The 16,112-nt window shown below is 35.8% G+C and overlaps 1 protein-coding gene across 3 annotated transcripts in view; it reads right to left on the bottom strand.

Annotated features, from left to right (window-relative positions):
• Positions 1 to 358: 358 nt before the first annotated feature.
• The window catches only part of LOC134546286 (leucine-rich repeat and calponin homology domain-containing protein), a 174,639-nt gene continuing 158,885 nt past the window's right edge, over positions 359 to 16,112 (bottom strand). For all 3 annotated transcript variants that reach the window (XM_063388994.1, XM_063388996.1, XM_063388998.1), the window contains 2 exons: positions 14,846 to 14,977; positions 359 to 13,469 (listed from right to left, as the gene is read on the bottom strand). In XM_063388994.1, coding sequence (XP_063245064.1) covers positions 14,858 to 14,977 — 120 coding nt within the window. In that variant the 3' untranslated portion in view covers positions 359 to 13,469; positions 14,846 to 14,857. The remainder of the gene's footprint in view (positions 13,470 to 14,845; positions 14,978 to 16,112) is intronic.

Here is a 16,112-nt window from a genome sequence, read left to right as displayed (position 1 = left end):
TTGCCCGGACAGCCGCACACAGTGGAGGCAGAGAATGGCGGTGTTTGTGCTGCGCGCGCCGATCCAAGTCTTGGGTGGAGGGGGTTGCCGAGACCGCCGCGCGAAGTGAAGAGAGGGGGCGAACGGTGGGCAGAAGGAATGCCCGGACGGCCGCACAAAACGGAGAGCGAAAACGGCCGCTGAGTAGGGGGGGGGTACCGGGTCGTGATGTCGCCCGCCCGCGTCGCAATGGTCGCCGCGGTGGAGGGGGGGGGGGAAACCCTGTGTCGGCCTTCTTCGTCGCGCCAGTAAGTCTAGGCCCTGCGCGTCCAAGATGGCCGTTCACCTTCGTCCTTTCCTGTTTCTTCGATTTTTCTGATTTTGATTTTGCTTGTTACGCCACACGCAGGGGCGCCATTTGCCGCCACCCGTCCCTATGGAATAGTTACGGGTAATGCCTAGCGGGCTAAGGGCGTAGCTTTAGATTCGTTGTCCGGTGGGCGCCAGGCTAGCTTGGAAGAACTAGACCGTGAGGAGGTTCGTGGGTTCGCTGCCCCAGCGTGCCCCGCTAGGTACGTCGGCTTACGGTGGTGATTGGCTTACTGAGTGGATACAGGATGCGCCCTAGGCAGTGTAGGAGACTGCATACCTATACATGTGACACTGAAATTACACACGAGTTGAACTGAATTATTTTAATAATGCGCCGTTATGCACGATTGACACACAGCACTGGTACACGTTTATGACATATCACTACATAGCACTACATGATTACGTTATCAAACTACCCTAATCTCCGCGGCAGTCTCGTGGGTCGGTATGGTTACCGGAGGCGGCCAGTACCGTGAGTTAACCCGTGACGCGGTTGCGCGGGGTGAATGTTAAGGCGGTCGGGATAGGCCCGGCTCTGCCGAAAATGGTCCGGGGACACATGAGCAGCGGTAAAGCGAGGTTGTGATATATTCACTTACTGAACATAAAGACTTATCGGTGCACTTAAAATGTAAGCTACTCACGGGACACACGTCCGCCCCGGCCGCGAGTGTTCGGAGACTGCCGAAGATGGCCGCCACGCGGGGGTGGGAGGACTCGTCCCCTCCCGTGCCGGGCGCCAACACCTTTATTTTATCTTAAAGTTATAATTTTATATAATACATCCTTCCAGGTACTTAATTAAAAATTAGTACCTGGAAACTGTTTGCTGAGGGCTTAATATTTCTATCACTAATAATTAACTGTTTGAAAATATAGTCATATGGAACACTGTTGTTTACAAGCATTAACACTGATGAGATCCTGGATTTCATTTAATGGCACTGACAAATATCCTGGTAATTAGCATCTTATGTTTTAATTGTTACGTAGGTCAGGTAGCGAATCCCTCACTTGACTCTTGGCAGTTCTTGTCGTGGGTGGTGCTGAATGCACAGAATACTCGGGGTCGGTCTACTTTCGAGCCGAGCTTGGGAGTTGAGGTCTTCTGCCTTGGGTGTAGGGGTCGGGCTCGTTGGCACCACTTTTTCCCTCCAGGGGCCCACTGTGTTGAGGCTGTTCCTTTCAGACTGTAGCGGAGCACTGGGCAGTCTTGATGAAAGTGTTGTTCAGGACAGTGCCAACATTTAGGGATCTCCTGGCGGCTGGAAGGCATCTCCTTCTCCTGGATATGAGGGGCACTTAATCTGCTTGTGGAGGTGTTTCGGGTCTCTTGGCAGTCATGCTGGACTGCTGTTGCTCGGAGGCGTAGCTCGGACCAATCTTGGGGAGGTGGGTGTCTCAGGAATAGTCGCAGGTTGGGCCTTACCAGTTCTAATACTGTAGAAAGGTATTCCTTGGCATTCCGATCGGGGTGAAGGCGCTCGAATAACTTCTTCTTGCCGATGAGGAAGCTTTCTATTTCTTCGCCCTCCTTTTGCTTCTGGCCGAACAATTGGGCAGTAAGCGCAGCTACACGTTGTGGGCTACCAAAGTAGTTCGCAAAGCTAGAGGCGAAGTCTTCCCAGGTATCATATAAGCCCTCATAGTTCTTCCACAATCTAGCAGCCTCCCCCAGTAGTAGCCCTCCCATGTGGTCGACTCATTCGGCCTGGGGAGTACCCTGTGATCGCAGGGCCTGTTCCCAGTGTCGCAGCTGCTGGATGGAGTCCTCATGGTCCTGTCCTTGGAAGGGTCGTGGTCGTGGGGCTATCTTGCTTTCGGTAGTTCGGGGCGGCTCCTGTGGGTGCCTACACAACCCACACTTAAAGGAGAGTTCAGCGAGGTTCAGTGGGGTGTCCTCCCAGCCAAGGCAGGACAGATGATACTCCCGACGGAAGCTCTGGCAGGTAGTGAGGACTATGGCCATCTGCGGGCAGTCCGGGGCGAAGAAGCGCCGAGGTTCCAATATGGTTGGCTTCTTCTCCACCAGCTGCTGAGGCAGGGATGGCAGATGTGGATAAATGCCTCTCGTTCAATTATTTGTTCTACCAGCCCCAGGCATTGTAGGTGGAACTGGGCATGGCAACATGCACAGCTGATACTTGGTTCCTCCAGGTTACTGCAGCGTGGTGCCATGCAGGTTCCATTGTGATGTCCAAATTAACCACTCAAGCATTGAGTTAAGTCAGAGCATGCATTTTGGGTACTTACTGAGAGAATCGTGCAATGCTTGGAATCATTAATATTTCTGACACAAGCTGCATCTATTTACGACTTAATATGTATGTCGTTTTTTTTCTTTGGTTGAAAATCCCTTTGTGAACCATTGAATTAAAATACGTTTACAAAATAAAAATACAAATATGTAAGAAGTAATGACACATCTGAATTATTTGAGATAATTTTTCATGTTTCTTTAATATAAGGTGCCCATTCAGAGTACATTGAAACATAGTATGATAGTTCTCAGAGCTAAAAATGGAAACTGATTTTATTATTTTTTTAGGAATACATACTACTTTAGTTTGGTACATTATTATGTTTGAAACACACAAATAAAACATCATAGTTAGTAACAAGATAGATTTATCAAACAATGTGTAGGCATATAGAGTTATGTCACTACACCTATTTAGATAAATCATAAACCAATAAAATTTAATTTCAAATAAAGCAATACAAATAAGAAAAATGGGAAATAGATGAAGGCCTAAAAAATACCATATGATATTATTCGCTTCATTATAGTCAGTTTCACATCATTTCACTAAAATTTGACCAATTTAATGATATGTAAATTTTCTAAAAGTATTGCATTAGGTGATGAGCTGTTGCTGGTTGTGTGTACAAAAAAAATGTTCCCTGGTAATAATTGCATTTATAAACTGAGAAATGGTAATAACAGAGAACGTTTATGTGAAACGGCCTCTGATGAGTCTGAAATACCTGTAGTAGACGTTAGGGCCAACATTTCCATTTGAGAATTCATACTGCTACAAGACAAATGCATAATTAAAGCAGAATATAAAAACAGTAATCCTCTTTTAGGTTGTATATCATTGCAAAAGAACACCAGCATACTTATGTCAGTACTACTGTTGATTGAAAAAAATTCCTTCCAGCGTACATTTGTAGATTTTGTACTGACATCCGAGGACAATTGCAAAGTTATCATATAAGCCAATTTGTAACCTACAAACCAAGATAAAATTATAAACTGTTACTGGAACATGAACTCTCAATATTTTTTAATATTTATTTATATTTGCTAGCATGAAAGAAAGAAATCATGGACAATGTATTATTGTTTATAACTTGCAGTTTTTCCGACATTTCTGTAAGATAAAACTGTCCAATCATATCTTAAAATGACTTAAGAAAATACATCCCCGTATTCCAGATTATTTTATTTTTCATCAGCTGTAAATTATTTCCAGATGTTAAAACAGCACATGTCAGTAATTTTTCCACATTGAATTGCATTTGATGTTTGACATTTTTGTTGCTAAATATTTTAATGACATTCAAGTCACACAAACTGCATAAAATTACACTGTCAAATACACATGGTCCTAGTACAGTAGGTATCTTTGTTAATGGAAAACTTTGCTCGTGTGTGTACTACACCAATGCAAACAGTATATTTCTATAGCATTATTTTTATTTCCAAAACATGTGACGACCAGCTCCAAGAAAGTGCTCCATTCAAAACTAGTAGGTACTATCGAGTACATTACAAATGATTATTACACTGCATTCATCCTAAAGGCGCAACTTCAAATAGGCATGTACGTTATCACAGATATTTATATTACATATGACAAATATTAGTTAACTACATGATACAATTCTTGTTACATTCCATAAAACCAGAAATGCTCACTTCCCACAGATTACGATAGTGAAACACAAGTGTAAACCAAAGCTCCATTTCACTGTTTGCTAGAGGTAAAGTGGCTTACTTAGTCAAGTCTACTGCATCACAGATAAAATTACCAAATTAATAAGCTGTATCAAATACTCTAGAGACCAAAACTGAACAACTATATGCAATCAGCAATGGCATTTTGCCTTAAAAGAAAAAAATAAATAAAACCTAGCAGATAGATATGTCACTAAAATAATATTTCATATGAAAATAGTTAAATTAAGAATTATATTGTAACATGACAAAAATTATTTTTTGGTTCTATAAGGAAATTGGAAACAATAGAGATATATTTTTACTATGTTTACCATAACTTTGAATAAAAAAAGTTTTGCTAATGGAAAAGGAAGTTGTTTTCATTGATGTAATTTTGGGTTCTTGATGATAATAAAACAAATAAAATGTCATTGAACACATCTGCCAGCTATTGGATTAATATTAAATATGAATTTCTAGCAATTCCAAAACAATTGGGAAAGTTTACGTAGTAATGTCTTTTTCTCTATGAATTATGAAATTTTGTGTGATATGTTTATTTTCAAGGTTTTGTTTTGTTTGTTTTGACGAGTTGTATACATGTTTTAAATTTGTGATTTTAAGGAAGTGATACAAAATAATTTAGGTAAATATGTAGTTGGGCGATATTTGTTGAAAAAAATTTTTAAATTCTGAAAATACTTTAATTCTATGCTTATTAATTTCTTTTTTTTTCATAAAACCCGGCGGAGATAAGAAATTACAAATACTTTAGGAGATATCGCCGCTCTTATTTTGCAATACAATACCTGTGCAATCATTTGACCGTCGCAATTTTTATTTTGCAGTGTGTTCGTGAATGCCTAATTAATTAAAATGGTCGATTAGGTCAAGTCAGTTACATTATAAATACTTTCAAACTAAGCAGACATTAAAAATAATATTAATTAGTTTTAAGGGTTGTTTAGTTTTAAAGTATTTATAATGTAACTGACCTGACCTAACAAACCGGGACAAAGGACGAACAGTAGGAACTCACGTAATTTTTTGTTTTTTACTTATTACTTGCGCAACAATATCCAAATAACAAATAAAACATTAAAATTTGAAACGTTAAAAACTCGCCTAAGTTAGAGGCGTGTAAAAATGGTGAATTCCGCATGAAAAAAAATTTCATACTCGTAAACAAGAAACAATGTGAATGCCGCATGAATGCACAGGTATTGTGATGAAAATTAAATATTTGATCTCCTAAAGTAATTGGAATTTCTTATCTCCGCCGGGTTTAATGAAAAGAGGAAGTTAAAGAGCATAGAATAAAAGTATTTTCTGATTTTATAAATTTTTTTTAACACATATTGCCCAACTACATATTTACCATAATTTATAGCTGTGTTTACTTAAAAAAAAAGTTTGAAACAAAGCATAAATTTTGATTAACTTATGTTTTATGTAAGAACTGAAGTTTGGTCTTTGAGGTGAATAAACAAGAAAACATAATAAAAAAGAACCATCCTAAAAGCGAGAAGCTTTTCTGCTGTTGTGAACAGTTTAATATAAAGTTGTAAAAGATGTATGATTGATTCATAAACTATTATTCTGGACTAGACTGAAGTGTCTACGGTTGACAGTAATGAAGATAACTACTATATATGAGTGATTTTAAGTCATTTTCAGAAGAAAGGAAATCACAAATTTTGACCAAAGAGGACAACAAATCTACTGTCGATTTGGATTAAAAACAGCAAGCAAGTTCAACTTAGCTGCACCATTCTGAATAGGCGGCAATTTCAAGACAATGAGTTCACCAGTTCTGAGTGAGTCGAGGAGCTAGATGGAAGGAAGGAAGGAAGGAAGGAAGGGAGGGAGGAGGAATGTTGGTTGGTGTGATCATGCCATAATCCGCCCAGCCCAGGTGAATTCAATGTTGGACCACTACCTCATCCCAAGATTTAATTCCTGGAACAAGCAGATGACCCCAACTCATGATGTGGATTACCATCATGTGGAGAGCTGTTAAACATGTTTAAGTAGCCAAGGAAATATCAAGTAAGACTGTGATTGAATGAGATACCTACTATAATTTTCCTGAAATTTAATGTCAATTTAAAATAGAATATTTTGTATCACTGTCCGGAATTCAAACCAAAATTCATTCTAAAGAACTACTATATTCCAGCAATTGTAATTTTGTTAAAAAATTGTTTAAGGATTAATAATTTGATTCAAACCTTTGCCTGTAAAGACATTTAATGATTTAACTTCATGATCTTAAGAGTTTCTCACATATTTTATTTGCTCACTTGTTAAGTTTGATTATTCAATCATGAACTTGGGTTACTTTAATCCCAGAGATCCAGCTCTTAAAGCACTGAGTTCAAGTCTGAGTACTTACATACATTTGGTAGCGAAATTAATTTCATAATAAGTTAATTATTTTGATGGATTAACTAATTAATTTTTTTTTTCTTGAGCTGATAGAATTTAGCAATGGTTAGGATCCTTAGTAACTAACTTAGCTTCATTTGAATCAAAATTAATTTTGTTAATATTTTATATAGGTGAATTAGGCTTGACCATTTATGTAAGGTACGTTGTTCACATAATATGATCGAGAAAGAGTTATTATCATGAAATTCAGTTTTCATTTGAGATAATTTTTTCATTTTATTTCAAGGTGGCCATTTCGAACTTACTTCAAAATTAGTTGGTTTAAAATTGATTTAATTAATATCTTAGCAGAAGACAATATATTTTTACACACTACTACTATTGAAAATTGAAACATTTACATTTAAAACATTAAGATGTGTCAATTTTGTCATGCATAACGTGAAACGTTTCAAAAGTTCACACTACAAAATGACAATTTCAGGTTTTCGCACAAAACCATATTGTAGCTGTCTCTAGAATATTTGGTTGTAGGTAAAAAAAAGTGACCAACACTGATGTACAAAGGCAATCTTACAAAGGTGTTTCCATACAGCTAATGTGAAAGTTAAATCATTCAAACTTCCGAAACCCTTCCATAACACACCCATTCACAATTTAAATTAAAGTAAACTGCTGCGTTTGTTTAAAATGAAGTTTTCATAGAAAATACAATCCTAATTAAATTTACAAGCTCGAATGAGGGCCATCGAGAGAGAGAGAGAGAGAGGCAGGGAGGACACAATCCCTGCGGCCCGGGCACCAGCGGGAACTTGGCTGAGTTTAAAAAATTTTTCTGCTACGATGAAAATTACAGGTCTAACGATAAAATAATTCATTGGAAACCTCACAAGTTTTGTAATACCTACACGCAGATCCCATTTACAGTTATGACCATGGTAATGTTTACTATCTATATATTTATTTATTAATTTGTAATGAGGTTTGAAAAAATGTACGTTATGTAACGGGGAGGGAGGCCCGATAAAAATTAGTTGCCCTCCAGGTCTTTGGTTTCTTTCGACGGCCCTGGCTCCAATTAATAAGATAAATTTAATTTTCTTGCACAAAAAGAAAATTTCAGCCTTTTTAAAATGTAGGTTACTAACATTTAGCTTTGTTAACCTCTGCACTTTTGCACTCATGTTGACTCTCTGTGCCTCATCTCAATCATCAAAAATATTTCTGCGAGGAAGACGTTTACAGCAAAATGGCCCAAAAAGGAAGTATTCCTGCTTTGTAAGCATTTCTGGGTTATAGTAACATGCCCTCCACAATTCACAGATATATCTTTACTTTCCATTTGCCAGCTATTTGAGTAAATTTTATTTTCTGTACACAAAGTGCAAAAAAAATTTTCATTCCCAAAATGTCACACGTAAGAGTAATTTTTGTGAAACTTGCTTGACATGCCAACACAACATGACATCAAATCTATTCAGTCTCAAAACCCAAATAAAACTAACAGTCTTTGCTAGTGAAATGAGCATAACATGTTCATTTTTGACTGAGTTAATTAAGAGAATAGTTCTATGTAGTGCGAACCCAGCCGCAACACTAAATTTGAAAGTAAAAAAAGTGCACAATAAAATTTTTGTAATTTTATTCAAATAGTCTGACAATGAAAAATTTTTCCTTGAAGTATTTACATATTTGAATGTTGAATATATAAAAAAAGTTCAGGTTAGAAAAATGGAAATAATTGATTTGAATAATTACAACATTTCCAAATAAATACATGTTCAAAATGGATACGATACACAAGAATCTATGTACACTATAGTCATTTCAGTACATAATAATAATACAACCCATCATCAAAACTATTGAGTTACAGCAACCCCCCCCCAAAAAAAAAAAAAATTAAAAAAATTGGATCAATAATTTGATACTTGCCAGCAATATAGAACACTAAACATCAGGAACACAAAGTATATTATGAAATATATATAAAAATGTGTATATAACAAGGTATAAAAAGTTTACGAACTTGGTGCATGTTATCTGCAGAAGGCCAGGGTTACAAAAGTGCGTAATGTTTCATGGCGAATGCTTGAGCTGTATTGGGCAGAGCTGCGATATGTTTAGTCACAATGCCTTGTCAGTCACATCTATTTTAGCCTCTGCCCAACACAAACTATCTTAGCAACACTTGAAAGTATGTAGCAGTTAAACTGCACATCATGTTACACCACCAAAAACAGGCTATGATGACACAAAAATCCTGTACATCAGTATATGTTATGTAATAACACATAATTTTTTTTCTCACACACTAGCAAAAAGTGTGAAAAACTTAGTTCATGAAGTGTAAAGAAATAGCTTATAATGTTTTCTACAGAGATACTTGTTATTGAAAAGCACATTGAATTCTGCATAAACAAACAGGACCATTGTTTTTCATCATCACATTCTTCACTGACTGTTGGGAAGTTAAGTAGGAACTGGAAACTTAAATTTACAGATATCTTAACTTGATATTATAACTGCTTCACTATATAGTTCAATGAAGTTCTGATGAATACTTTTCATTACTTAACAAAATAATGCTAGGATGGAGCCAATAAGGAAACACATAGGAAATTACGAAGAATTGGCCAAGCAGAGATGAATAGTTTTGGTAGCACATACTTGGTGTGTGGGAAATAAATAAAATAGCACAAAAAACATTAATTTTTTTTTTATACATATAGTTCAGAACAAGCAACAAAGAGCAGAAAAGAAAAAAAATGGCACAAAAAGAAGGAAGTTTAGAGAAAAAGTTCAAAATATGTCCTGACAACCCGGCCACAATGCTGCAGAAATTACATGGACAATAAATAACATTGAATCCTTGATTAATGCACACACTATATTGCCACATAGAAAATAATTTAACTCTTCAGCAGTTAACTACCACAGCATTATATTATACTTCATTAATTTCCCACTGGTGACTACAATACCCCAGCAAGTATGCTTACAGTGAATACAAAAGTACGTACTTTAAGGTCAACTTTAAGACACTCTGACAATACAATCTGGGCAAAAGAAAAGGAAAAACCCTATATATTTTTTAAGTTCTTATACATAATGTTCTGCACGAATCAGAATTTAATACTATACACATGTGCAAGAACTCAATATGCTTGTGCAACAATATAACTACGTAAAGTTCCAATTATAAAACTGAGCAGTACCGACAGGTAATTTTGCACCTGAAACATTTTTTTCTTTTCTGAAATGGGATGTTCTCAATGCCCTCGTACAAAATTATCACTACGTTACATACCAGTTATTTACATATGCTAACTTCAGCTAAGTGAACACATGATAACAGAACACATAAGTAAACATTACAACTACTACAAAATAATTTAATAAATAAAAAATCTTTGGCACATATCCACCTCCATCCAGATAAAATTATTGCAATAACATACTTAGCACATTAACCAGAGAAAGACATGTAATGCACTGACTAATTGTGCTATACATTAAAAAAAAATTAAAATGAACACACTTTACTTTGTTCATGTTATGTTTAACATGCTGATACATAGTATGTTCTCAATTTATTTTTTAATATAAAATACAATGGCAACTCTTGTCCTTAAATATATATAAGTTGTATAAAAGAGTCCAAATAAATAAAATCCTGTACAAAGCTATTCTTCATTTGATAACTATATCTTCAGACACACAAATAAAATCAAAACAAACAATATTTGGTATTTTTCTTACTAGATACTAATTCAAACCTCACGTTGTTCATCAAACTTCTGAGTCAAACAGTATTGTTACTACCTCATTCTGTTACAAAACACCAAATAAGGTTAACACATCAAGGTTAAATCATAATTTTTTACTGTTACCATGCCTTCTCAATAATATGATTATCACACTCAAATAAATATGAAATTGTAATTGTTAATACATTAAAAAAAATTATGTTAATATAAATTTATATTTATCAGTTACAATATAGTACTTTGACATTGAAAAAGAATGTTCAATTGGGTTTTTCTTTTTTCTCCTAGTGAGTTGCAAGCGAAAGCTAGGTAGGTATTTGGTTGTGTCTCATTGACGAGGTAATCAAGACACACACATACTTTACCAGTCAGGGAAACTGGGGGAAATAATCAGCCGTGGCCTATGGTAAGAAATCATCTCGGCATTTGCCTGGAGTGATTTTGGGAACGGACAATCAAAATCATGACTGGTCAACTGGCATTTAGCCAGAGTCCTTCCGACTGCATGATCAAATGTTACAGTGGTTGCAAGAGTTAAGAGGAACATTAACCTGTCAAAAGGCAGGTCCCTTGGATTGCAAGCAAACGTTCTGGAAACAATTTCGTCTACGGACATGAGCAAAACAAGGCACACATAGTGGACTTCCGGAATGGGTGGAAACGTTTGGCAGAGGAAAAGTAAGATGGAGGATTGGAGGGGGGGGGGGGGAACTACCACAGACTGAACTGGTTTCAACATAATATGATTAATGAATTAGCCTACGGTGACATTGGACTACCACATAATTTACTAGCAATTACACATCCTCAATGGTTTGTTTTGACGATGGCCAATCTAGGAGCAAAATTTTAAAAACCCAGACAAATAAAATTGATGAGTTACATATTCATACCTGTAATTTTACTACTAAAATAGTTATTATAATGAACTATTTATGTTTATATTCAGTTAGTATTACCAGATTGACTTTTTTTACTTTCCTCCAAAACTGGAATAAAAGAATGTTTTTGTATTTGAAAGCACTCTCTTTAATTACTACCTCAGCCACTATTCTGGACCAATATCACAAACAAATTGTAATTAGCACAGTCTCCCACACATTTCCTCAGAGATATAGAGATCACGGCAGCAAACATACTGAAACACTAAGCTGAGAACATTGTGTAGTCCTGCTAGAATTGACATGATTTTAAATTTTACCATCAACCGGCATCAAAAGATTGAATCTGATTAGATACAGAAATGTACAGGGCATTTAAAACAAATTCAAAGTAAATATTCTCACATGTTAAATGTTCTTCCTTCTTTGTACCATGTAAAAAAGACTTTTCACCATGCTTGTGTTATCTCTGACAAGAAAAGTATTATTTATGTCATAGATCAACAAAGCTTTTGTAGAAGTTATCTCCATATTCCCTAAATCTGATGATTAAAATATTAACAAAATCAGCACAGTATAGTTATACTTACACAGCATAGTTTTTCAATGAGATTGTACATAATTTCTATAAATATTTATTTAAATTTGGAGAGTTAAAATATGCAAATTTTTCATCACGTGCAATTGGGAACAAACATAAGAAAATCAAAATTATTTCTAAACAATAAGACTTTCATTGCTACCAGCTAGGTGAAAATGTCTTTCAAATTCTTTACTATCACACAAAAAGATCCCTAATGAGAGAGCAAACGTGAGTGAAAAGTTACTAAACTTACTGTACTTCCATAATCCACACGTCATATTTAAGCTCTCATGCAAGAGTTGTAACTATTCTCATTCTTAAGCATTAAGGTGGCCGCCTGGCTGGACGCACGAGCTCTGAAGTCACGGGGGCGCTAGGGGCGACACTGGCTCGCACATCACAGTTCCCTTCGTCTCTACATGACACACCCAACTGGCATGCAGTCTTTGTGCAACATTACGTGGTCACCCTATAATTATATGCTGGAATAATAAAGATAAACGTGCCTTGCACATCCCTATACTATTTACAATGCTGTGTGTAATTTTTCATGCCTAAAAACATCAGTGAAACCAAAGATTTAACCTTTTCACTATCCAAAAAGTACATGTTATAAACAAAGCCATGGAGCAAAACTTGGTTGGACTAGTGTAATGGCACTTAAATGCTTATTATAATGAGACACTTTTAATAAATCTTGAATGGTTTGTAAATGGCATGAACCCGGAGCTATGCACGCCGTTTGACGATCTAACCAGGAGGCCACCGTAAGTTATTTATTTCATTGGACACATTCCAGTTTGTGAGCTGAGGCCATCAATAAACGTCAACATGCAGCCTGACATAAGAAACAATTTTTTTTAAAATACTTATTCCACTATTTCACATTTTTTTTGTTAATATCCACAGTGTAAGTTACCAATAAATGAAGACTTGACATGACTTTCTGACAGTACACAACATGTAATGCAACACAACAACAAAACAATAAAAAAATCCTGCAGGTTTTTTAGTCATGTAAAATCACCTTTCAGTTTAAAATACATATTACAGATTAAAAATTCTAGGTTGGACCTGAAAGTCAGCCATTTATCCACCAAAAAGTCACAAGACGTGGTGCAATTAAGTTTGCAAATGTGCTTGTGAAAGATTTTTTTATCCAAAACACATGTTGATATCATTTGCTTCATACAGCTTTTGCCACCCGCATTTTCTTTATAGTACTAAAATAATGCAGTAAGACTGCACTGCTTAATAAATATCACACTTGTATGATCGTTCCTATGTGACCTAGGAACCCACACATGAAAATATCTCAAAACTCCGACATGCCAACTTCATGTTTGAAGAAAGAAAAAAAAAATGTTTATACTAGAAACTCAAGTCACCGAAAGCATCGGTTAGCTTTAGCAGCCATGACTGCTGTGCAGATTACCGAAAAAAACAGTGGCTTTTCGTTGCATGCAGTCGATGTATAAAACTTTTAGGATAATCTTCCGTCAACTTTAAACAAAGTTCTAATCACAAACAGAAGTGGAAGCAATCTGAAAAGAAAAATAAAACATGGAATGGTCACAATGTGTTTCAACCAACACACTTGAAACACACACACAAGCACAAGCCATAACAATGCAGATCTATATTAGTGTCGTTTGTGATGTGCTATTTGGGCCCGCAAGGCAGTGAGTTGCATTAAACCCACTCGCTAAGGCACCCTAGCCACAGGTAAACTGACGCCTGTGCAACCCAGGGTGATAGATACTATGGCAACCACCACAAGCTAAACACACGAGGTGACAACTATAAGAACTTGCTGAAAGATATTTGCATCAAAATGTTAGAAAATGAGAATGGGGGGGGGGGGGGGGGGGGGGGGGGGAAATTAACAGTTTTGCATCATGTAATAACATCTGTAAAATAAAATTAAATCTCTAGGCAATACTGAATGAATATAATTTATAAAATCTGATCCTAAAAAAGTATTTAAAAAATGAAGCATGTTCCGACGTTGAACCTGCATACTCATAATAGTTGCAAGAAATAAATACACCATACTGACCCCGCTCATGCACACTTTGGTTAATCAGGACAGGGTTTAATATATAAAAGCAGGATTTTTGTTTTGTTAGTCCTACATAAATTCATAGGTTAACATAGGTTTATGTATACAGCAGTAATATTAAAAATAAAATTAAGCTGTAGAAAAAGTATTTATGAAACAAACATCAACATATATAATTTTACCCATCTATGAGGCATGTCCGGATAGTAAGTACCATTTGGTCATTAAAAAAAAGTAAACTCATGAAAAAAGAAGTTTTGTTGAAAGCTAGTTTACTACATATCTACTCTACATTTTCACATCGTCACCATTCAGTTCTAAGCACTTTTCGCAACGATCTACCAGTTTATTTAACCCATCTGCATAGAACAGATGCCTCGGCCATAAGCATCATGGACTTTGAATACGCAATGCATGTAGCCTAGTACAAGTGCCTAGTAAACATCTCCAAAAAAAGTTTAAGCAATCTCCACACTAGAGTTAAAAAATGATGGCTACCCTTTTTTTGGAACGAAAAGGACTTAATTTTGGTTGATTTAATGAAATGTGAGTCAAAAATTACAGCAACTGGTTTCATTTCCAGGCGGTAAACTTCTATGCAGAGGGGTTAAATACCGGTAGAGCTTAGAACTTAATGGTAACTAAGTATGTGAAAATGTGATTTAGATATGTAGTAAACTAAAACTTTCAATAAAAGAATTTTTTCATGAGTTTATTTTTTTAATGACCACACGGTACTTACTTTCCGGACATGCTTGTATTATGTGCATTTTAAGGAAAATTTGTTTAATTTGGACATTCGGTGATCGGACAATGTCCGGATTAGCGGACTCTACTACATGGTGAATGTTCGCGCACCTGGATGCTGCTTCACGCCACCATGTGGCCCGGAGAGCGCGGCTGAAAGAACCGCAGCAGTTCCACCACTGTGATCGCCACCTGCACCAAACCTCTGCCTTCCAGGACATCAGATGCACAGCATATTAATCCCTGCAACCAAAAGAAAATTATGTTTTCTCAGCAACCAACACACAGTACACATGCATGTAGATGATAAATATTTACTGTTTACATACAACCTATCATTTGCCAGTTTTGAAGTAGTACTGATTATTTCTGCAACACCAATTGATTGTAAAGTTGAATGAGAATCAATACATAACCAGGAAGATGAAGTTTTATAGTTTTCGCTTTTGAGCACCACTGCACAATCATGAGCTTGAACCAGTTTGTTGGGTACACAAACCTCTGAATGGTTCATTGCCTTAAGTCACCCGAATTAGTACTTCTGAATGCCATATTGTTAAGGTGAGTTTGCCATATACGTATTAAAACTGTGTCATTTGATATGTTTAAAAAACTACAAGGCTGTTTATGGTTATGTATATTTTATTCTTATTAGTGTGTAAAAAAATTACAAATATCATAAAGAAACAACTAATTAAGTAATATCTGAAACACACATTTCTGGAGGAAAATAATGAACAAACAAGTCACTGTAGCTAAAATAGTTTTTAAAATGCAATCTTAATACCTGAAATAAGGTGGTTACATGTATCTAATTAATTAAATTTTGATCACTTTAACTGAATCTTTCTACCCCTTCTCAAAATTATGTAACCAAATTAATTTAGTTTAAAAAGCAAACTAGTATATAAGCATACATTTATGTACTTTATTAAACAAAATACATACTCTGAATGAATGAACTACATAGGAAAAACTGACAAATGGTTTTTAATCTGGCAAGTTTTAGATCACAGCCATTTTGGAATTATTGAATGCCAATATTGTTTTAATGTAAATACCAATTGTAAAAACGTGAACTGTAATGCACTCTAGAAAACTGGAGACACTGAACTGAAATGAGGCTTGTTTCACTTATAAGAGGTGACTGATAAAGAAACAACATGATATGATGGAATAAAGTTTGTTTTGGGGTTAAATGGAAAGAAAGCAACCATTACATAATCACATTTAAGTAAAGACAGTATGTCAATATAAGTAGTATTAAAAATATGTTCCTCAGAAGCAAATTGGCCTAAGTCACAAAAGGGCAGTTTTACAGGAGAAAAAAAAAATACTCTTTTAAAGACACTGTGTTTTCCATCAGTCCAAACATGCA

Source organism: Bacillus rossius, chromosome 1, assembly GCF_032445375.1.
Source record: "Bacillus rossius redtenbacheri isolate Brsri chromosome 1, Brsri_v3, whole genome shotgun sequence".
Classification (NCBI taxonomy): domain Eukaryota; kingdom Metazoa; phylum Arthropoda; class Insecta; order Phasmatodea; family Bacillidae; genus Bacillus; species Bacillus rossius.
This window is presented reverse-complemented; position numbering and strand designations above follow the sequence as displayed.